Raw genomic sequence first — 24,610 nt, 5'->3', positions numbered from 1 at the left:
TTTTTTGTGTGAGAGTGTTCAAATCTCATCTCTATGCTGCAGGTATAATAACCCAGCAAAAACTTCAAAGAAAAAATAGCCAAAATAAATTTTTTACACTGCTTTTGCATTCCATTAAAGAATATACGAACAATGGCTGACATTACAAAAGTTGTGTTTTTTAGATAGAGTTACTCGAAGTAGAAATATAATACTCGTCTTTTTCCTTTTAGGCATACCCAAAGCTGATATTTTTTTATCGCCAGGATCTAAAAATGAATATAAGGTATTTTCACAAGACAAAGAGCTCTTACACAGAGCTCTTATATGCCGGAAATCAGCCAGTTGTGGGACCCCTACGGCCTAGTGAAAAAAATTAATATTTTCGATTTTTACTTTGTCCATATACTTACCGAAAATGCATATAGGGTCTTTTCACACGACCTTATTTTGCAAAAAAAAAAAAAACAAATTCGACATAGAGCTGTTATATGCTGGAAATCGGCCTCTTATGGGGACCCTACGGCCTAGCGGACAAAATGGATATTTTTGGTTTTTTTTCTCGTGTCCATATACTTCATAAAAATTATAAGATCTTTTCACGCGATCTTATTTTGCAAAAAACCAATTCGACATAGAGCTCTTACACAAAGCTCTTATATGCCGAAAATCGGCCTCTTGTGGATCCCCTACGGCTAGTGGAAAAAATTTGTATTTGTGGTTCTTTTTGCGTCCATATAGGTATTCTCACAAGACCTTATTTTGCCCATTAAAAATAATTTAGAAATATAACTCTTATGTCCACGTAATTGGCCGGATGTGTCCTCCCTAACGCCCATCTGACCAAATTTTTGTAATTTGTTAGGAGCCAAATGCGTTCTAAAAATATTTAATTACTTATTTAACATTACCTCATTTCGGATATAGAAAATAAATCCGAAAAAATTTTTTATCATTATTTTATTTTTGTTATTTCATGTTTTTTTTTTTTAAATTACCTTTTTTATTTATTGCCTTTCTACAATAAATTAGCTTTAACATTAACATTTATGACAGTTTCTGACTAAACATCCCGCGTATAAAATTATTTTTATAACACCTTCAACAAGGCTTGCACAAACAAGTCATCCTTTGGACCCGTTTGACTTTTGAACATTAGGTGGACTTTTGAAGCACTGTCCACCAGACCATCATATAGGTTTGACAACTGCAGTACAACCCCCAACTTTTGCCAATGGCTCTCTTGCATGTGTATAGGGCAAGAGTTGCCTTTCTTGCACTTCCAAAAATGTTCGATTTGAAGTTCAATTTCCTGTCCAGCAAAACGCCCATGTTTTGCGCTTTCTGTAAATGTTCTGTATACCGTGTACCACCGTGTTTGCCTTCAAAAGACTTCTTTGCTGGAGCTTCTTCATCCATTCTGACAACATGACCTAGCCAACGCAGCCGTTGTATTTTGATGCGTGTAACTATGCTATCGTCGTCATACAGCTCGTGATTCATACGTCGCCTATATTCTCCGTTAACGCAAACTGGTCCATATATTTTACGAAGAATCTTTCTCTCAAATACTCCAAGCACTGCCTCATCTGCTTTCACAAGTACCCATGCTTCAGAACCATATAACAGCACGGGTAGTATCAGTGTTTTGTATAGTGTGATCTTCGTCTGTCGAGACGAAGATGCTACCAAAGTAGCATCTGTTTGCCAGTATTATTCTTCGCTTAAGCTCAAAACTGGTGTCTAAACTGGTTTGGTTACGGCGGTGCCGAGGTAGATAAAGTTACTGACTGTCTCAAAGTTGTGGTTCCTAACTTTCTCCATTTTCTTTATTTGCTCGGTTGTGCAAGGGTTTTGGGAGTTGAAACCATCCATTTAGTCTTATCTCCATTTACAGCCAGAACCATTTTCACTGAACATTTCTAGTTCTACTCCAAATAAAATGGAAAAAATGATACAATTTTCACACAAAAAACATCACAGTATATTGAGAATGTATACCACAGTTTTAAAGTACACACCTCTACCCTTAGAATCCATACAAAAAAGGAAATGAAATTCAAACTCTTAAGACAATATATAACCAACGAAATACTTGACAGGGGGATTTGATGTGGTTCTTATCCAGGAACCATGGGTGTGTGGAGGAATGGTTCGTGGACTAAAAATTCCGAAATTTAAATTTCTCAAGGGTGTTTGATATGTAGGTAGGATGGGAAATTAACGATAGTATAGATACTAGCTAAACTAAAGGTCCTCCTGATGGCGAGGGATTAGATGTCGTTCTTATCCAGGAACCATGGGTGTGTGGAGGAATGGTTCGTGGACTGAAAATTTCGAAATGGGAATAGGAAATGGAGACACCGAGTCTGTATTCTTGCAAACAGCAATATTCTAAATGTTTTTCTTCTTCCGTCGCTAAGCACTGAAGATTCAGTAGTAGCCAGCCGTGAAATAAATAAGTCTCATTACTGGCTGGCTTCCCTATATATGGCACACGATTCAGAGATGCCGCCTTCAAGCCTTAAGTTGCTGGTTGAAGCCGCCTTTGCAGGGAAGAAGATCCTCATTGTAGGAAGTGATGCTAATGCAAATCACCAGATATGGAAAAGTTCGGATGTCAACGAAAGAGTGGAGCTGCTTATAAAATATAATATAAATTGCAATCTGGCGATTTTCAATAAAGGGGATAAACCGACCTTTGTTACCAGGAACAGGCAGGAGGTACTTGATATAAAGGAGGTACTTACCTTTATATCGGAAGGTATAAGTGCAGGAATATGCGACTAGGAAGTGTTGGGTGACCACAGCTTCCCTGATCATCGTTATATGAGTTTTAGCCTTGGAGAAAATACTGCAGTAGTGGTCCCTCAGCTAAGCAGAAAAAGGGCGGATTGGAATAAATCTCAGCTTAGATTCTGCACGTCAATCCCTTCTAGACCAGAAAAGGAAGTGGAAACTACAGAGTATATAGATATAATGGTCAAGCGGATCACGAAGGCCCTGCATGACTCGCTTATGTCAGCATGTCCTAGTGCCAAGGTGCAAACAGCGACCGTCATGGTAGACCCCAGAGCTGGTTGGTCTAAGGAAAGACTGCAGAAAACTCTTCAACAAGGAGAAAGCCACAAGAGCACCACATGACTGGAACATTTACAGAGCTGAGGTAAAAAATTGTAAGGGCGAGCTGAGAAAGGCTCAGAACAAATCCTGGGCGGAATTCTGCAGCTCCGTGGAGGGTACATCTGAGGCCTCTAGGCTTAGGAATATTCTATCCACGACACCGATTACGGTGGGGTATATTCAGAAGTCAGAGAATGTATGGACAATGTCTAGTGAGGAAACACTAGAACTACTCCTTCTCCAACGAACAACGTGGCTCTAGAAGAGGTTGTCACTGGTATGCATTTGTCGGAGGTTATTGGGGAAATTATGTCTGAGCCGAAAATCTCTTGGGCGATAAGAAGTTTCGACTCTTTTAAGTCGACAAGCCCTAATGATGTATCACCGATTAAATTGCAAGATGTGTCTTATCTTGCAACCTTACCACACAAAGGTGAGAGATGTCCGTCCCATTAGTCTTTCATACTTTATGCTGAAGACTCTTGAGAGGTTGATAGAAACATATTCTAAGGCAAAGATTCCTGGAGATGTCTCTGGAAGAAAAAGGAGTAAAAATGGTCGCGTATGCTGATGACGTGGCTATTGGGGTAAGGGGAAAGTTTCCCAGCACTCTAAGAGATACACTTCAGGAAGCTCTACGTGCAACAGCGAAGTGGGCTAGGTATAAATCCGTGCAAAACATAAATAGTTCTTTCACAGTGTATTTGTATGCGACCTTTCTTAATATATTCAAATAGTTATTTTCAACAGGAGATACAAGTTATCTACAGGGGCACCTGCCTCTTGGACAGGGTGTTTTGCTGGACAGGAAATTGAACTTCAAATCCAATATTTTGGTAAGGCCAAGAAAGGCAACTCTTGCCCTAAACACATGCAAGGGAGTCATAGGGAAAAGTTGGGGCTTAGACCGCGCGTTATGCACTGGGTATATACTGCAGTTGTCAGATCTATAATGCAATATGGGGTTGTAATATGGTGGACGGCGCTTCAAATGTCCACCTACTGCTCAATAGTCAATCGGATCCAAATGATGGCTTATTTTTTTATGCATCACATCCGCACTGAGGACGACACCATCTGATGCACTGAATTTAATGCTACATATAATGCCTCTGGACATGTGGCCAGACAGACAAACTCTAAGGGAGCTTTCTCATTCGTCATGTGGCGGCTACGGACACTGTGTTATCGTTGATACAATGCCCGATGTTCCAGACAGTGTGGATTACACCCGGCCTGAGTCGCTTTTTGATAAAAAGTACTGTAGCACTATTCCTGATGGAACCGATTGGAACTACGATGTTCCTGGCAATAGAAGTTCCACAGACTTCTACATGGATGGTTCCAAACTAGACGACCAGATGGGCTTTTGGGGTGAATTCTAAATATCTAGAACTGGCAGTGTGTATCAAGCGAAAATCCTTGCAATAAAGGTAGTGGTTGAATGGCTAAGATATAATGTCATAACGACGATTGCCATAAACTTCTTAGACAGCCAGGCAGCCATTAAATCCCTGGAGAACGTATTTCTGAACACAAAAACCGCCCTCGACTGTCGCAGATCTCTCAACGAGATGGCTGAACAGTTCAAAATTCACCTATTCTGGGTGCCGGGCCACAGAGATGTCCCAGGGAATTGTAAAGCGGACGAGCTCGCGAGACTAGGAACTACCTTACACATTCCAGGAAAACTGGAATCTGTGGGTATGCCTCTAGCTACATGTAAGCGTCTAGCGGAAAGTAAGACGAAAGTCAGCGCTTCGGGCCTGATCCTGAAAACGAAGAGTGTGCTGTGACCATTCCAAAAATATGTGGCCTAATCTCGACTTGAAGAGGACTTCCGCTTAGCTGTCACTGGCAAGAACAGACGTCTCAGTCATTGTGTCCGCCATGACAGGCCACTGTCTAATCGGAAAACATGCTGACAGACTGAAGGTTGCCAGTAACGACTTCTGTAGAGGCTGTGAGGACGTCGAAGGAGAAGAGCCTTTAGAACATCTGCTGTGTGTGTGTCCCGCACTGGCAGTCAAAAGGAGCTCAACTTTATGTTCTCATTTATTTGGGAAATGGCCTGATTTAGCGGTTGGAAACTAGAAGGCATCTTCCTTCTTCTGTTCGTCTAAGTGAATCTGATTGCAAACTGCCACTTTAACCTAACCTACTCCAAAACGTTACTTATGCTTTGAATTGGCGAAGTAAGTAAAACTCGAACAAATCCACATCGTTTTAGCTGCGAGTTAGGGCAATTTAAATGACGTTAACTTGAAGTTTTTGTTGTTGTAGCAGTGTGTTGTACACTGAGGCGGCAGCCCTTGCCGATGAAGGACTTCATCGGGTCAATCCGATACGTACAACCGGCTGCCTTGGGATTGCCTGAAGTTTTTGTAATATTAACATGCATATAGATGTACGTACATATCATAGTAACATGCGTATATCATGTCATTATAATATGTTCGTAGCAATTATCGCTATTTTTGCTATTTAATCACAAAATCTGCGTTGAATGCGGATTTATTCCTTGTTTTGGAACAAATTTCCTAGCGATTTTATTTTTGTAAAGGCCACCGCAGCGCAGAGGTTAGCATATCCGCCTATGACGCTGAAAACCTGGGTTGGAATCCTGGCGAGACCATCAGAAAAAATGTTCAGCGGTGGTTTTCCCCTCCTAATGCTGGCGATATTTGTGAGGTACTATGCCATGTAAAACTTCTCTCCAAAGAGGTGTCGCACTGCGGCTCGCCGTTCGGACTCGGCTATAAAAAGAAGGCCCCCTATCATTGAGCTTAAACTTGAATCGGACTGCACTCATTGATATGTGAGAAGTTTGACCCTGTTCCTTAGCGGAATGTTCATGGGCAAAATTTGCAATTTGCAATTTGCAATAGTCAAACATACCATACAGCATATGTGTTAGCACATAAGCGACGAACGTCATAGAACACGTTTTAGCAGCCAGTGTGAACTTATGTGACAGACACATAAAGAGCATAAATCATAAAAGCCCAGAGATTGAATCCAATTTTAAAGGGAGTATATGTAATTTCGCAGCATTTAGGAAACAAATTCGCAAAATGCTTGCAAAGCCGTGCGTTGATATAATAAATTATTTATGCTTAGTTAGGTAAACATTTTTCTGGACAATTTAGTTGTTTAAGCAAAAGTTCTTTTTTTTTGAGGAATTCGATTTCTAAACAATCTCTAAAGCACATTTAGAATCTAGACCCTGACCTTCCGGAATAACAGCCAGACGACACAAAGAATTCTAACAACTTTGTGGGCAACCCTCGTAGTAAGAGTAGCTCATATTCTACGCATTAAACTAGAAAGTTGTTTCTCCATTCGTGACTTAAGCATTTAGAAAGTTTGTTTTAATTTAATTGAAGACAATTAATAAAAGCAATTATCCGATCAATCGAATAAGGAAAACATTGCAAATGCTAAAGATTGATTCTTCTCAGTCGTCGCTTGTATCCATGTCCGTCCCCGCAAGTTCGCTGGTCTGACCACAGATTGTGTGAAAATGGCATTTAATGCTGTTTAACTCTGGCCGGTCACATCACCGTCAGTGGCAATAGGAACAACGGCAACAACTCACAACAACGGCACCAATTGTCAGAACAATTGCCGCAGCAAACCGAAACGAGCTGCATGAAATAGCGGCCAGAGGCAAGCAAGTGGTGTGTCATATCAGTTAGACAGAAGTCGTTTTATTTCTCGCTGTTTGAATGTGAGCCCGAGATAACTGTTTATCGATCCACTCGTTATTATCTCAGTGGCGGTGCCGGTACTGGTGCCATAATCAGATAAATTGCATTCGTTCGTTCGTTAGTTCTTTCGTCAGCAATCCATTCATATTCATTCATTCTTCCGTGCATGCATGCACCATGCACATCCAGCCATCCATGCATCCATTCCAATACATTTGTAGGTATTTCATTCCATTTCATTCATCATAATTGCGATTTGCTATCATTTAAAACAATTTTCATTTTTCATTTCCAACAGTCGCCGCTCCCGATAATGGTGCAGTCAAACTTCAGTGTCGGCATTTGTTTGTTTTGCCTCCTCGTTCTTTAAATAGTTTTTGTTCCCTTGCCATTATTCTTTTCTGTTTTTGTTCACTTTGTTCATGATTGACCTCAGTACGTGCGTCAAACCAAATAGGGTTTGCCTTTTGGCAAGAAGTTTACCACTAGATACGAATATTAGATTTGAAAGAATTTTACTCATATTCTACATATGGGCCATGGGCAGAGATGGTCCGTAAGACGATTTTTTAGGTTTCCGACTGTCAAAAAGTTGTAAAAGACTAAAACGTCGTATACTTGTATAAAACGTAGAAAAAGTCGCAAACGTCATAAACCTTAATAACTCAGTGTAAAAGTTTGATTTTTAACAAATATTATTGTCACTTATTTGTTGTATATAGAAGAGTTTATATGTAAAAAAATTTCGCAGTAAAAGTAATATAAAGTTTTTTTTTTTAATTTTTGCATTTACATTTTTCACACAATAAATTGGAAATATACGCAAATTTCAAGTCAATTTATAAAGTAACGTTTAAGGATTTTTTTGTGAAGCAAAAAATCAATAAATTATTAGTTTTCATCAATTATATTTAGAAATTGCAATTATTTTGTATCCTTTTGAAAAATTATTTGCTTCTCCCGTTTTAATTAGCTTTTTGAAAGCTGTTGTAAACGACATATGTTAAAAATGCACGACATCTGAGGAAGTGTCAAGTGAAACGGTACATGGAGTGTTAATACTTATGCCAAAATTTTTAGTTAATCAGATCAAAAATTCGACATATTTTTTGTTCGAATTTTTTTTTTTCTGTCAGAAACCTAGTTTTTTTTGGCTAGGTTTACGACGTTTTCGACGTATGTAATATACGTCGGAAATGTATGTCATATACGTCACTGTTTCTGACAGGCCATCTCTGGCCATGGGTAATTACCTTTAGGGACTATCGGACTATTTTTGGATAAAGCTGCCATATATACCGATCTCCCGATATTGTGAAATGAGCCTATAAAAGGAGCATTTTTCATCTTATTTCAATGAAATTTGGCACAGCGAGTTCCGGTACCCCTCTAAACCTTTTTGTTGAGTATCGTCCAGACCGGACAATGTTTGGATATATTGGGTTGCCCAAAAAGTAATTGCGGATTTTTCATATAGTCGGCGTTGACAAATTTTTTCACGGGCTTGTGACTCTGGAATTGCATTCTTTCTTCTGTCGGTTATCAGCTGTTACTTTTAGCTTGCTTTAGAAAAAAATGTAAAAAAAGTATATTTGATTAAAGTTCATTCTAAGTTTTATGAAAAATGCATTTACTTTCTTTTAAAAAATCCGCAATTACTTTTTGGGCAACCCAATAGCTACCATATAGACCGATCTCCCGAGATAGAGTATTGAGCCCATAAAACGACCATTTTTCATCCGATTTTGATGAAATTTGAAACAGTGCGTTTTGGCACCCCTCTAAACCGTTTTGTTGAATATCGTCCAAGGTTTAAAGGGGTACCGGAACTCGTTGTGCCAAATTTCATTGAAATAGGATGAAAAATGCGCTTTTTATAGGCTCATTACACAATATCGGGAGATCGGTATATATGGCAGCTATATTCATATATAGTCCGATCTGTGCCACATTTAACAGGAATGGCTACGGGTCTATCAGAACACACTGTGCCAAATTTCATTAAATTCGGGTAATAAATGGATATTTAATGGACTCAATACCCTTTATCGGGAGATCGGGTGGTCGGTCTAAGGGCAGCTATATCCAAATATAGTTCGATCTGATGCGCACTTCACAGAAATGATAAGGGGTCTACCAGAATTCACTGTGCCAAATTTCATCGAAATCGAATGAAAAATTACCAATTTATTGCCTCAAGACTTTAAGACTGAAGATCGGTCTATATAGCGGCTATATATAACTAAAATCCGATTTTATGAGATCAGAAGCTCAGGTTTATATACAAAGAATACGAAATCATCAAAAATTTTTTTATGCTTAAGATATCTGCAAAATTATAAATACCCAAGCGTTGGGTATTTACCCTGTAGACACCCATCTCTACTAATGTGTCTTACAATATTACCCCTTTTGTTAGCCGTAAGCTGTAACAATTAGAATTTTGACACAAAGACGTGATCTAAAAGCCGAAAAAGCAATACGGTGATTTCGATGAGATTTCACATATATTACATAGATACTTACAGGGTAACTGAAACTACACCCATGGAAAAATTGATACCAACTGAGCTTTATCAGTAACATGCGTTATTGATAGTAAAGCAACATTGCATGGTGTGGATGATATATAAAATGATTAGTACCGTTCGGTACTAATTACAGTTATTCCATTTTGAGCAGACTTTCTGCTGTTACAGTTAACATTGTTGCTAACAAATTTCTCTGATGCTTTTATGTATGCTAATGACCTTCATATGAAATTGACCAATAGTCGAGTGCATATGTATGCGGATGACGTACAGTGGAAGAAAATCGGAAAAACTAGTAAAAAATATGCCGTGTGAGAACGGGTAAAGATATCTCTTTGAAATAAGGAATATTAAGAACTGAGGTGTTATCGAAATTGTGTACAATATGTCAAGGCCCTAGGTGGTCCGGGCGCCAAGCGTTAAATGGGTGGTTCCAAATGAAATCGCGATATAGGAAACCAGACTTTAAAACACAAGGGGTGATTTGTTTTTGTTTTCTATTTGTAATAGAAACAGATTACCCTATAGTCTGCAGCCGGACAAAATCCAATTGTATGAATTATTTCAAGACAAAATAAATTGAGCGCGAAACATATAAAATTGCAATGCAAGTTTTTATGATAAAATTTTAATGAAATTTTTTTCAAATACAAAATTGCAATGCATTTGCATTTAAACAAATTTTAATGTAATTTTTCTAAAGAATTTTTCAATGAAATCTGTTTTAAAGACAAATTTTTAATAAGAAATGTTCGGACACAAAATTTCAAGGACATTTTTTAAGATGACATTTCAAAGAAATTTTTAAAGACAAAATTTTATTGATATTTTTCCTAAGTTCCTAAGGACAAAATTATAATGCAATTTTTTCTAAAGGCAAATGAAATTAGATAAAATTTCAAGGGCATTTTTTTTTCTTAAGATAACATTTTAATACAACTTTTATTTTTAAATTTCAGTGAAATTTTTCTAAAAATATAAAAAGTTTCTTTAGGACAACACATCAATAACATTTTCTTCAAAAACAACATTTCGGTAAAAGTTTCTTTAAGGCAAATTTCCCTGAAATTTTGACATTGGTGCCCCGTATGGTTCCGATCGGTCTATATTTGGGTATAGCTGTTATATATACCGATCTTCCGATTTAAGTCATTGGGCCCATAAAAGCAACGTTCAATACCCGATTTAAGGTTTAAATTTTATACAGTGACGTGTGTTTAGCTCTCCGTGTTCAATATGGCCCGATCTTTCCATATTTGGATAAAGCTGCCATATAGATCGACCTCCCGATTAAAGGTCTTGGACCACAATAGGTGCATTTATTATCCTATTTCGCTAAAAATTGGCACAGTGAAACAACACCCATTGGTCTAATCTAGACACAATTCAAATAACAAAATGAAATTTTTTCTGTGTAAGGATAAAACTTTAAAAATTTAAAAAAAAAAAAACATTTCAATGTTATTTTTTGAAGACAAAACTTTATTAAATTTGTTCTAAAGACAAAATTTCAATGAAATAATGCCAAAAGATAAGCTGTTGCTGAGGGCTGGGCACCATCGCAATAATTTTTTTTCTAATGAAATTTTCCTTAAAGACCGAATTGCAATGTAAATTTTTCAAAGGATACTATTTTTGAGATTCTTCTAAACAGGGTTAGGTAAGCTCAGGTTGAAGAGAGGGTGTGGATATTAATCTGCCAGATGCCACTATGGACATACACCTAAGCCAGTAATCGGCTTGTTGTGTGCTCTAAAAAAAGTTACGAATTCCGAGCTATTTACAAAATCGTTAATTGCTTTCCATACCACTCCCCTAAGTTGGTTCATGTCTGGTATTGTGTCCTCACCTAAGTACGGGTGTCTTTTAGCCACGAAAGTCGGGCAATGACATAGGAAATGCTCACCCGTCTCATCATCTTCCCCACATGCCCTACACATGCTATAACTTGCCGCACCGATTTTGCATAAGTAAGATCGTAGTACTATGTGTCCCGTTAAAATACCAAAAGCTATACTGACCTGCTGGTTGGTTGCTTTCAGCAATAGCCCCGTCCTCTTACAATCCGGATCACCCCATAGGATTTCGTTGACCTACCAACAGTACCGCTGTTCCGTTGTGCTACATGAGTTCGTCGCCCATGCCCTTAACTCGGACTGCGTCGACGAGAAAGGCTTCGGTCTAACCAAGTTTATTGACGGCAGTTCTCTGGTCTTCACTGGAAATCGTCTCCCCTTACATTCCTCCTAACGATGCGGATTTTGCCATCCTCAGAGAAGGCGGTAATCTCCTTCTTACACTGCAAGACTGTTCGTGACCTTACCGTCCTGATTGTTATTGCGCTTATGGCAATTTTACTGTCGGTAAACATGTTCACACTCGACGTCCTCATGTTAGCACCACACCACTTCGGGCATTCCGTGATGGTCCGTATCTCCGCCTGCAGGACCGTATTATGGTCAGGCAGTCTAAAACAGATCTCAATCCCTGGGTTCTCAATGTAAACCCCCAGGCCCAGCTGTCCTCTAGCTTTGATCCATCCGTGTAACATGACCTTCCAGATGGTAACACTAGGGTCTGCTCCCATCCTCAATCCATTCTCCCATCGCCTTAAGTTTCATAGCCGCAGTGGCTGCCTCAGACTTAATTTGTATGTTAATGGGTCGGATATCTAGAATAGTCGCCAGTGCCCTAGTGGGCGTGGTCCTCATCGCTCCGCGTATGCCAAGACAACATGTTCTCTGAACCTGTTGTATGGTCCTTATGTTGCACTTGTTCTCCATAGCAGTCCACCAAACTACTGTGGCGTAAGTAAGTATTGGTCTAATCACGTTCCTGTAGAGCCACTGGACTATCCTAGGATTCAGGCCCCATTTCGAGCCTAAGGCCCATCTACATAGTGCCCAACATCTGTGAGCCTTCTCAGTACGCTTTTGAATGTGACACTTCCAATTCAGTTTCCTGTCCAAGATCACACCTAAGTATTTGAACTTGTCAGATATCGAAATCGTCTTTTTAAGGAAACGTGTTGCGTTAAATTGGCCCACCTTCGTCTTCCTCGTGAACAGGCATATTTCAGTCTTCTCTGGGTTAACATTGAGACCTCTGGGTGTAGCCCAGTCATATGCCATATTCAAGACCCTTTCGGCCCTTCTGCATAGCTCGTTTGGATCCTTACCCCTTAGAAGTTTTAAGACAACGTCTGCGTAGTAGACGGGTTAAAATCCCTCCTCAGTCAGCATCCGTAATCGATCATTTATGGTGGTCACCCATAGGAGCGGCGATAAAATGCCCCCCTGTGGCGTGCCTTGCGCCACTTTCTCCCTTATATTTATGCCATGCGACCCACAATTTATCCATCTGTTCCAGTCTCTAAAGACCGGGTCCATCCGGTACTGTTCTAAAGATTGACATAGAGAGAATTGAAAACAAACGATATACATTGGAAAGCTTGGGGATTCAAGAGAGAATACAAATGTAAATCAACACCAAAGAGGACAAAGACAACACCAAACTACAACACTCGGTTGCCATAGCTTCAAGTGAAAATACGTTCTGTGATACTAGATTAAGTTTTTTTGGCAATTAATTAATTAATTATTTCCACAAAGTGTGTGTTTGTGCAGTTCCGTTTTTTTAAATATAAGTGAAAGAAAAATGAACTAGTTGTAAGTCAAAAGTAGGTAAACATCATGAACTCACAGGAAATTTTAATTTTCATAGGCTACTTTGTTCTCCAATAGAAATTCAAAATAAACACCCCCTGAAGAAATCGGAAATAAACTAACGAAACGTTGGGAAAAAATAATGAATTAAATTAGTTTTGGAGATGCCTCAATCAAAGTGACAAAAGTGCTTCAATAATTGGTTCAAACGCATGCAAAATATCTTGAAAAACAATAAAGCACTTCTCGATGATTAATATCTGTTTTTGTATTCTCCAATCCTGAAATATAAAAGGCAACTCTCGTATTACCCGAATTGTCTGAAATTTTGCACAATGACTTCTTCTACAGTCTCCAACAGTCAAGTTAATTATGGTCCGAATCGGACAGTAACTTGATATAGCTCCAAATCTTATATATGACATTCGGTCCGGTTAAACTTAGCACGCTCTTACCTGTTTTTATAACAATTACAAAAAATATATAGTAAAAAAATTACAAAATTTTTTAAAAAGAAAAATTAAAAAATATTTTGTTTTTAAAAAATCCGCAATTACTTTTTGGGCAACCCAATATTTTCTAAACCAACTTTTTTTTTTACAAAAAAAAAATGTTAATATTTTATGAACATTAAGCGAAGAATAGTGGATTTTACTGACTTTGACATAAAATCGCACCTGCTTTCAAAAGTAGTAGGCTTATCGCAATGAATTTATTTTTTAATATAAAAACCATCAAATAGAACAAGTCACTAAAATTGGTTTTGCTTGTTTATTTTTTTCTGATTTTTGAATATAAGAAATTACCAACTTTTGACAAGCCACTTTTTTCTCCCAAAACATGGTCTTATATAACGACCATTCGTATTCACTCTATTCTTTTTCTACTCATTCGTCGTTAATGGGTTAACAAGAATTCTATCATGACATAATTCTATACGAATTTCCTCTTTATTCTAGTTTTATTATTTTAATTGAAATGTTACCTGTAGAAAAAAATTTTATTTAAAAATTGTATTTAAATAAAATATTTTGCTTAGTAATATTTAGTTATAAATTTTTTGAATTACATCGGCAGTAAAATTATAAATTTTCTAGACATGGAAAAACAATTTTAAAACGTCCCTAGGGGTTAAGGGTCGAAATCTATCAGTAGTAGCATTTAGCGTGGATTTTTGTACAGCTTTATTAGTTCTGTAGACTGTAACCGTAACACAGTGAAATATTTTTTAAAAATATTCAAAATGTAGTTTTTGAGTTTGTGATTTTTTTCTAAGAAAATCTTTTTACCTGAAAAGAATTTACGAATAATGAAAACATCGATGTTTCTGAAAGAGAACATCGATGTCGATAAAACATCGATTTTTTCACCGATGTTTACTGTAGTCTTGGGCAAAATCGTTCATCAAAGTGATCGATCCTTTTCGGTCCGTTCCGATAAAGGAACTAGTACCAATTTATCGTTCCATCGTTCCATTTAGTTCCTATGCCAAAGAAGCCAGGCATGCAAAAAAAGTCCACACAACACAATTGACAACAAGAACATTTAGTTATTTAGTTGTCTCAGCATTGTGGGCAACTTGTCAAGCTTTGTGGCCTACCGTGAGGACTGGAGAACATGAGAAAGATTTGAAGTCCAAGTTGCGCCCATTGAAAAAGGAAATCAAGGCGGTTACTAAAGTAGCAGGTAAGATTTACTTAGATGTTTGATAAAAAGTTTTTAATGTGTTTTTTTTTAACTTTTAGGAGGGCGACTAGTTGGTGGCTGTAGTTATCAAATATCTACGAGTAGAAGCCCAGGAAAGCGGTGTTTTCCCCGGAAATGCTTTGCGCGAACGCTTCTTGAATGTGGAACGTGTGGCACGCACTTAGTACTTTTTGTGCTATTTACAATCCTTCTTTATCCTTACCGCTGACGATACTATTTCACAGGATGAAATACAAAATAAGATATTTGACTTTAGGAAATTATATTAGATTTAATGAAGGCGTTGAAATAGATAAACCTTCAGCAAGGCGATCCTCGGAAAATAGCTAGCGATTGGTTAAAGGAAACTCGTTTACTGCTTGAAACACAAAAAGCTGCCAGTAATTTTGTTAACTTAAATTGTACTGTATGATTATATTTTAATTTAAAAACAAAAAAATCAATAATTAGAATCAAAGCAAATCATAATCACAAACCCAATCTAGAAAAACATTTAAATTTATCAAATTGTTTTCGGCAAAAAAGGAGATTATGATTTATTTTGAAAATGTCAATAATAATTTGTTTTAAGTTATGCTTTACAGACTGCCTTTTAAATACAAGGCTTTTAATTTAGCTGTGTGCATATTAACATATCTTGCAATGATCACTAATTTAGTTGAATTTGAAATGGAAATAATAAAAATAAAAACTAATAGCCTGTGAAATCAGTTTATGATTTCATCATTTTCGATATCGTTTTGCTCCACAAAAAACTATTAGCTATATGTGCCACTTGTCATTGATTGTCTGTATTTTTTGGGTCTAAAGGTTCAAAGTTTTGGGCCGACTTAACAGACTCTTTCTCAACCTTTAGTTCGGTCGGCCAATCGCTTTAGAATAATATGGGTGGCGAATAATATGGGCAATATGGGTATCAAAAGTACGAATATGATATCCCATGGCAGCCGGTTATACGTACCGATGTTGTACGTCTGCAACATCGGTCGGTGAGGTGTAACCGGCGCATGGAGTGGCTACATTTCCGATCTTGCTCTGGCCTTACTTCACTACGGGAGTATAGTCACACCGAATATGTTGCAAGGTGCTGTACGAACATAGGCAGCAGTGGGTCACAGGCGTCGTCGTCGTCGGACTATGTGACCCTTCCGACATCCCTTGTGCGGCAGTATACGCAACAGCAGCATCCCAGTCCCTATATTGCCATGAAGTGTATCTTTTTTGCAACTGAATTGCAATCGTCTCCGTATTAAAATAGACGATATAGTAGAATGGAATAGAATTGGGGGATTGGCCTTGGTGATACACCATTCCGTACAGTATAGACCCATCTCCCCTGCGCCTGGCGGTAGTGATCTCTACATGGAAAGCATTGGGATGTCAGACATGTCCGGTACTGCCGAGATATGGCTATACAACGTTTGCATACCGCAGATTGGTGGTTGTGACCCCGTCAATGGCCAAATTTGCAGGCCCGACATTAGGCCACAATCGCCTGGTTCTAGGGGCGTTTAATGCATATCACTCCATCGCAATCTCTGCTAGGTAATGACCAGCCGGGCATAACTTTGGCAGAGCATATTGAAGACTCCACGAACTGCAGGGAGGATGCCCCCACTAGGTTTGGAAGGAGGTCCAGCTGCTCGTCAGACATTTACATTGCATTCCCTGATCTCCTGAGTGGCGTACACTGTCAAGCCGTAATTTCTTTGGGATTAGACCACCTCCCATAAATACTCACCATCGATCAACCGACCGACCTCATAACCTTTGAGCGCCGGAGATTTATCAGTGAACCATCTGGATATTAACTATGATCTAACATTAATAAGAATTGTCTTATGGTTTAAATGGTTTTATTTGTTAAACATAGCATTTTGTACATTTCTTTGTATATATAATATACGTATATATTATACACTTATACATAAAACATTTTAAGACTTAAATTTTAGAAATTAAATTGCATATTCATATCTTTTATGTATTTTTAAGTTTAATATTTCATTTTTAATGCCAGTAAACATTTTTCAAAAGCTATACAGTCTTGTGTCCAATTTTTAATCAGCACTTTAGCCTCTTAGACAATTTTTAGTAAAAATAATTGAGATCTTGTAAATACTTTGCAAAGTATAAAATATGTCTTTACACATGTAGACTAAATGAAAAAAAAAAAACAATTTTCGATAATTTTTTTACATATTGTTATGTAGAAATACAACTTTTTCTACCTTCGATGGTTTTAGATGGGTTCTTCTTTCACTAATTATCTGTCCCGTTGCGGAAAAGATTCGCTCACATGGTACCGATGTTGCAGTAATGCATAATCTTTTCAAGACATGGATATATAGTCGTGGATACACATTTTTCATCAAGTTCCACCATTTTAAAGGATCCAATTTTCGTCCTATATAGTCCTCCTTTAAGTATTTATCCAATTCTTTTATGGCCGCTGCCGTGTTGTTTTCAGTCTTAGTATTGTTTTTATATTGTTCGTCAAAGAATTTCCAGTAATCCGGCTCATCAAGGTCATCGTTTTGAGGTGAAAGCTTTGCGCTTTCAGAATTGTTATTTATATCAACGTCTGGCAATCTTATGCGGATTATCCTTTCCCTCAATTGTTGTACAGCAAAATCGTAAGAACCTTCGCTTTTAAATGCTCTGCGCTTGAAGCGGGGATCAAGTAGCGCGCTCTCAGCATAGAGGTAGTTTCTCTCATAGCTTCCAAATCTTGTGTTTAAGTCATTCCTCAGTATTGTCAACATGTTAGAAATAATAGAATTAGTAGAAGTAATTTTTGAAATGGTCTGCTCCAAAATGTTACATAATACCAAAACTTTTGACAAAGTAACACTTTTTTCTGCTGAAATGTCCATTGTCATTTGATAGAAAGGTTTCAGTATGGGCAAAATTTCCTCTATTAAGTCCCATTCTTCCAGTGGAAACAAGAGATCAGGTCTAATCAATGATAGCGTTGTAATTACTGCATCTTTTAGATTAAAAATCCTTTGCAGCATTTCGTATGTGGAGTTCCACCCGGTTTCAACATCATGTTTTAACTTGAGTGGTGTTTGTGTGCCCTGTCGTTGATTTTCATATAACTTTTTTAGTGCATTGGAACTTTTATGAAAAAAAGTAACAATTTTTCTTACTTTTTTCAATATGCTGTCTATTGGATGTAATGAGTTTTGAACTACCAAATTAAGTGAATGTGCAAAACACCCAACCCAACGCCAATTTCCTGCTCGGATTGCAGCCACTATATTTGATGCATTGTCAGTCACAACTGCAGACACTTTATTCAAAATACCGAACTCTATACAAAGTTCCTTTATGCAAGCAGCCAGATTCTCAGCAGTATGCCTTTCATTGAATTCTACACACGATAGCAAATGTGCTCTCATTTCGGTATTGTTGTTAATATAATGTGCTGTTACAGCCAAGTAGCTACAATGGGATCTGGATGTCCATCCATCAGTAGTGAGGCATACAGCAGACGCAGATTGAATTTGAATTTTAACATCATCTAAGACATCATTGTAGGTGCTTAACAACAACACATTCGAAACTTTTTTTCTAGACGGCAATGTATAATTTGGACAACGGGAAACCAATTCCAAAAGGATTTTGAATTCAGGCTCTTCAACAAGTCTGAATGCGTGGTGCCCTTTAACTATCATTTTTAGAAGTTGTAGGTCTATCTTCTCCACTTTGCGAGCTGGCGGTGGCTTTTGGAGGAATTGAGTTATGTTTGATTGAGTTCTTGCATTTGAAGCTATGCTGCCAGAATTGTTAGTAATATCAACGATATCAACACTTGACGCAGTTTTGGCAATATTAGTTGATTGTTGCTGGTCTATAATGTTACTCTCCAAATCGTGGATAATAGATTGGGTTTGCCTTTCCACTTTTATTGGTATTAGAGGATGTTTCCTTTTCATATGCCGACTAAGGTTCCCAATTGAACCCGAGGCAATGCTGAGAATGTTTTTGCAATATTTGCATTTTGCCTTTTCCGTGGCAATTTCTTCAAAATGAGCCCAAATAGCACTGGATTTTCTTTTTTCAGCCATCTGCTAGGAACAAAAACAAAAATTAATTTAAAAAATACTTAAAATCACTTCTTGAACTCACTTTTTGGAATTCTTTCACGAATTTTGAATTTTCACTTTATTTTCTTTGAAGAAAGCCGTTTTTTCGTTTTTTTTTCTTCTTTCATTACCAAGACCAACACGACTTACGAAGACAAGTTTAACCGAATGACTGACAAGAAAATAAAAATCATCGCTATCGAACAGCTGTCGATATACTAATGTTGAAATGAAAGAGTTGAGTAGAACCGATGGAACCAAATTGGAAATGAAATGAAAATAGAAATGGAACTATGGAACTATGAGAGCGAAAGAGATGGAACTAGTACCGGTCGTTCCATGTTGTGAGTCGTTCATTGGTACTAGTTCGGACCGGAACGACACAAGACTAGTTTACTGGTGACCTTTTTTAGACATCAAAAACCGAAAACACAAAACGAAATAAAAATAAGAAATGCGGAAAGAGGAGGAGTGAAGGCATAAACATCGATGTTTTTCTGTCCATTTCTTTTTTAATTTTTTATCAGGCAATCTGACTGAAGGCAGAAACATCGATGTTTTTGCAGAAGTAAGCTTTCTTTTTTTAGGTAAGAAAGAAATGGAGACATAAGAAACATCGATGTTCTGGCTTCACTCAGATTGCTTCAAACACTAAGATTGCTTCGACACTAAAACATTGATGTTAAAAGTACTCGATGTTTTCAAAAACATCGATGTCGATGTCGCAGCCCCACTTCCTTAAGTGTTATGTACGACTCTTGTTTAGACCGTTGAGTGGAGCGGATGTTTTGTTATTTCGCACCCAAGAATTTTTCTGTAACTTGTAATAGGTCATTATTTACGGAAGAAAATTTTATGTCACTCAAGGATAGCTACGACAGTGGTATCCAATAGGCAGTTGATTATTTGCATCAGTTTCCAGTGGAGTGGCAAATCTAGAGCCCGGGAGTAGGCTTATAATGGCCTCTAAAGACCCATCAGCTGCGGTGGTGGTATCAGGCCGTAGGATGTTGTCTGCTATTGAAACTTCGACTGGTGGAGCGGCAGCTTCACTAGCCGACAGACGGCTGGTCAACAGGGGATTTTGACGAAGACACCTGGTTCGAGTCTTAAGGACACGGCCGAACATATTCTATCTACGCATGGCTATAATTTGCCCAGACCAACGGCAATCCCCGGCAAACCAACACGCCCTTTAAGAGGTTGGAATAATATAAAGCGCACCGCTCTTAGGTTTATTGAGAGGCTTGGTGCGAATGATCCTAAGACTCTCACTAAAAAGGGGAGAGACTCCCTAAATTGGGCTTGGGGATTCGCGGCACAGACTACCCTAAAAATTACACATCTAGATGCGGAAACTGCACCGCAGTCAGCCAAAAAGCTGTTGTCATCTGGAGGGCATCCCATGCCTAAAAAACTAAGTCGAACAATAGTAGGATGGGTCCAAGAACCTTTGCTAATGTCGCCAGGGACAGTTTGGTGATGGCAATTATCGACGAGGGAGAAGAACAGGGCTGCATACCTACGAATAATTGGAGTGGGATAGTCAATGGACTGTCATCAGTATACTCCGATGTCCTTGCGGATGTTCCTGCGTCTCCTTCAGTTTGTGACGATGCAGGCTGGTATCGGGGCCGATACAGACCAATTGCCTTCGGGGATTAACGCTCAATTGAAATGTATCGTTGTGCGCTAAGAAAGATTGATGAGATCTAGACAGTTACAGCACTAGATTTAGTAAAGAATGAAGATATTCCTTCTCGACCAATAGCGCATGCTTGGATACCAAGGATTCCCTCAGATCCTGAATCTATACATGGAGAACTAAGGGAATGTAATCCTAATCTTTCAACCACCGACTGGAAGATTGGCAAATTGGATGAGGCTGATGGTGACCGGAGACATGCAGTATTCGTACTGAACTCCGGCTGTCTCGCAAACCTGAACAAAACTGAAGGGGTTGTATCCTACGGATTCAACAAGTTTAAACTCAAGCGAATTGCAGGAGACTGAAAATCCTCCTGCCGCAAAACGAGACAGGAGGGAGTGGCATAGAAAAAGGACCCGACAAGCCCTGTGTGGGTAGGTCATCCAGTTGGACTGGTCTCAAGGTGTGCGCCAGCGTGGAAGCACGGAATTCAAAAAGCACTTCGACAGCATCAGCATGTGAAGCATCTTAGGAAGAATCGTCCACACCGTAAGTGTCCTGTGGAAGAGTGGTTGCACAGCTTTCTCACCTGCCCCTGGATGCGTACAGAAGCTCATCATGATAAGGTCTAACGATCTTGTGAGGATGAACTCCTGGTGGAATCAGAATACGAGGCTAACACAACAGTGGTGAAAGTTCTTTATCCTGACTATGGTCCGGTTACTACAGATATATCTCCAACAATGTAAGGCTGCTTCTGCGCCACTGAAGTTCTTATCCAGGAACCATGGGTGTGTGGAGAAATGGTTCGTGGACTAAGAATTCCGTGATTTAAACTTCTCAAGGGTACGGGGAATGGAGACACAGAGCCTGTATTCTTGCAAACAGCAACAGTCTAAATGTTTATCTTCTTCCGTCTACTGAAGATTCAGTAGTAACCAGCCTTGAGATAAATAAAATAAGTCTCATCACTGGCTGGATGACACACGATTCAGAGATGCCGGCTTCAAACCTTAAGTTGCTGTTTGAAGCCGCTTCTGCAGGGAAGAGGAGCCCTATTGCAGGAAGTGATGCTTATGCACATCACCAGATATGGGGAAGTTCGTATGTCAACGAAAGGGTTTGAACTGCTTACCGAAAACATTATAAGCTGCAATCTGGCGATTTGTAATAAAGGGGATAAACCGACCTTTAATACGAGGAACACTTTTGCATTGGAAGATATTAGTGGAAGAACATGCGGCTGGGATTTGTTGGAAGACCACAGATTCTCTGAACATCGTTACATTAGTTTCAGCCTTTGAGAAAATACTGCAGAAGTGGTCCCTCTGCTAAACAGAAGAAAGGCGGATTGGAATACATTTCGGCACAAATTCTGCACGTCTATCCCTTCTGGGCAAGAAAAGGAAGTGCCAACTGCGGAGGATAAAGACATAATGGCCAAGTGGATCACGAAGGCCCTAAATGACTCGCTTGTGTCAGCATGTCCTAGTACCAAGCCAAGAGGCAAACACATACATATGAGGCCTCTATTCTGAGGAAGATTCTGTCCTGTAGACCTATTACGGTGGGGTATATTCAGAAGTCAGAGAATGTATGTAATGTCTAGTGAGGAAACACTAGAATAACTCATTCATACACATTTCCCGGGAAATTCTCCAACGGACAACGTGGCGCCAGAAGAAGAGTTGTCACTGGTATGCATCCGTCAGAGGTTATTGGGGAAATTGCGTCTGAGTCGAAAATCCTTTGGCCGATAAGAAGTTTCGACTCCTTTAAGTCGCCAGACCCTGATGATGTACCACCGTCTGAATTACAAGCTGAGTCCGACAGACTGGCTCCTTGGCTTAGGAAGATATACTCTGCTTGTATCAACATGTCCTATATACATGTGGGATGGAGGGATGCAGGGGAATGGGGACACAGAGCCTGTATTCTTGCAAAGAGTGGTCTAAATGTTTTTTCCCCATACCACTGTGCGTTGGAACATTTCCTTGTCATTCCCGGCTTTCGCGTCTAACAGATACCAGCACTTAGGCGCGGACACTATACCAGACGTGAAAATGATTACTTCATATGAACGCAATGGTTCAACGTTAACTAAATGGAAATAAACAATTTTTTATTCAGTACATGTGATGAACAATGAATTCACTTAAAAAAAGAGTTCACAAAATAATGTACATAATAAAATGTTTGAAATTTTCCTGTGCGTTACTACCTCTGCACAAATGTATTGTAAAATCTCTACTTCTATAATAATATTTTTTAGTTAATTTATTTATTTAATACTAGTCTTGTTTTTTGTTTATTAATATATTTCATATTTACACTTTGCGAATATGTATGTCATATATATTAACGATTCAAATAAAAAGCTCACACTTTTAGTTCTCAGTGGCCTTTGGAGAAATTCCCAATGGTAAAAAATTCCCAAAGGGAAAAGCACCATATTAATTTTCATAAAAGTTCCGCAACGCCATATCCACAATATTTTATTCATTCAGAGAAAAACTGTAGAAAAGAAATTTAAGTGTTGGTTATAGATACAAAGTTTAATTTTTAGTCTAATACAGACCAAAAAACACTGTGTGTCACGCTGTAGTTATTTGTATGATTCCTTTATGAAAACATCTGCGTTAATATATTCCACAGCTGCACAAAATGTAGTTTGCATTTAAATTTAAAAACATTAGTAAATTAACAGCAAATTTTTGATTTTTTTTTTAATTTAATGCTTACCAAAATGTAGGGACGAGTCGAGCTCTAATGCTGTATGTTCTCTTCCTGGCAATAGTGATGATAACAAAATTCTGCAAAATCGCTGCAGTTGACGCATATTATATTTCTTCCTATCATTTTATTCAGAGACGAAAAAGAAAAACATTATTTCAAAAGAAACAAGAGAGGGACTTAATTTCTCACCAAATGTACCTGGTAGAAAAGTCTTTGTCTGCACCAGCAATATCAGTTTTCATGTTCGTGCATGCATATGCACTAACAAAACGGTGGTTAGTTCATAATTGTTTACATTTTGTATGCGATGGTAGAAACTGATATTTTTATTAAATACGAATTATTAGTTTCAAATCACATGCTCATAAGTTTTCACTCTTTTGTTTTTGCTTATTGCCGTCCACGACTTTTCGCGGAATGCGTACACCACACTGAGAGTTCTATTGACTTGTGAGACACGGTATTCGGGTTGTTGTTTGCGTTGTTTTCAGCTGTTGGCTGTGCTGTTAGTGTATTAGTGAACGCACAAGGAGTGTTTGTCGGCGGCATACGCAAAATGCATATTGCTCTGGATGGTTTATGACCCTGCCAATGATGTTCAATCACATCACATATTTGTTTTTTTTATTACCCCAGGTATTTGCCACTGACAGCATTGTGTGGAAGCACTCCGTCTTGCAAACATACGAGGAAAAATTTTCGTTCAAATTTTATTCACACACAGCACAGGTAAACATGAAGATTGTCCAATGGGCAGAAAAAATTTAAAAGGTTGATTTTGCTTTTTAAATAGGTATTTGTATCAGTCATAAACTTTTACGGTTTCGAATGGTATTTTATTTTGGGTTCCTTACATCTATTGTCCTATACAAAGCGAAGTCACAAACGTGCTTTTATTTTGATGTTCGCAGTTTTTAATCGAGTGATGATTAAGGCTAGGCTTGGAATCACAGAGAAGTTAATAGATTTAATCATCTCTCTTACAACCTTACAACCTGTAAACCTAAGTTTGTTTTTAACAAAATTTTAAGTTAAAACTTGTAGTTGAATTAAATTTATTCAATTCTACTCAAATTTGGAAATTTCGTAAACTATTTTGAACGAACATTTTTTCGGTTTGAAGAACATAGGTTTGTTGCAAATGTTGAACTTAAAATAAAAACATGTTCATCTTGGGTAAATGAACACGTTGGTTACTGTAGGAATATTTAACTTATTGAGAAAAAACTCAGTAAAATTACTTCCCAAAACCATGTTTATGAACTATTTGCCACTTATTACAGATGAGTAAAACTTACTAATATTGTGCACTTTTTCTTTGTTTTAACACCGTAGCGCAGAGGTTAGCATGTCCGCCTATGACGCTAAACGCCTGGGTTCGAATCCAGGCGAGACCATCAGAAACAATTTCCAGAAGTGG

The 24,610-nt window shown here is 38.2% G+C and overlaps 1 protein-coding gene across 2 annotated transcripts; it reads right to left on the bottom strand.

Moving 5' to 3' along the window:
• Positions 1-16,649: 16,649 nt before the first annotated feature.
• On the bottom strand, positions 16,650-19,188 carry LOC131994730 (E3 SUMO-protein ligase ZBED1-like). 2 transcript variants are annotated; one of them, XM_059361587.1, is made up of 2 exons: positions 18,850-19,188; positions 16,650-18,791 (listed from the first exon to the last, which is right to left on the bottom strand). In XM_059361587.1, the coding sequence occupies exon 2, from the start codon at positions 18,786-18,788 to the stop codon at positions 16,911-16,913; it is 1,878 nt and encodes a 625-aa protein (XP_059217570.1). In that variant the 5' UTR covers positions 18,789-18,791; positions 18,850-19,188; the 3' UTR covers positions 16,650-16,910. The 2 variants fall into 2 exon arrangements, with proteins under 2 accessions (XP_059217570.1, XP_059217566.1); XM_059361583.1 differs by having other exon boundaries at positions 16,652-18,788.
• Between the last annotated feature and the right edge of the window lie 5,422 nt (positions 19,189-24,610).

The sequence above is a fragment of the Stomoxys calcitrans genome, chromosome 1, assembly GCF_963082655.1.
Source record: "Stomoxys calcitrans chromosome 1, idStoCalc2.1, whole genome shotgun sequence".
NCBI classification, from domain to species: domain Eukaryota; kingdom Metazoa; phylum Arthropoda; class Insecta; order Diptera; family Muscidae; genus Stomoxys; species Stomoxys calcitrans.
Note: the sequence above shows the minus strand (reverse complement) of the source record. Positions and strands in the feature narration are given on the sequence as shown.

Excerpts from the sequence above, each read along its gene's own strand:
- LOC131994730 (XM_059361587.1), bottom strand. The coding sequence starts at position 18,788 with ATGGCTGAAAAAAGAAAATCCAGTGCTATTTGGGCTCATTTTGAAGAA.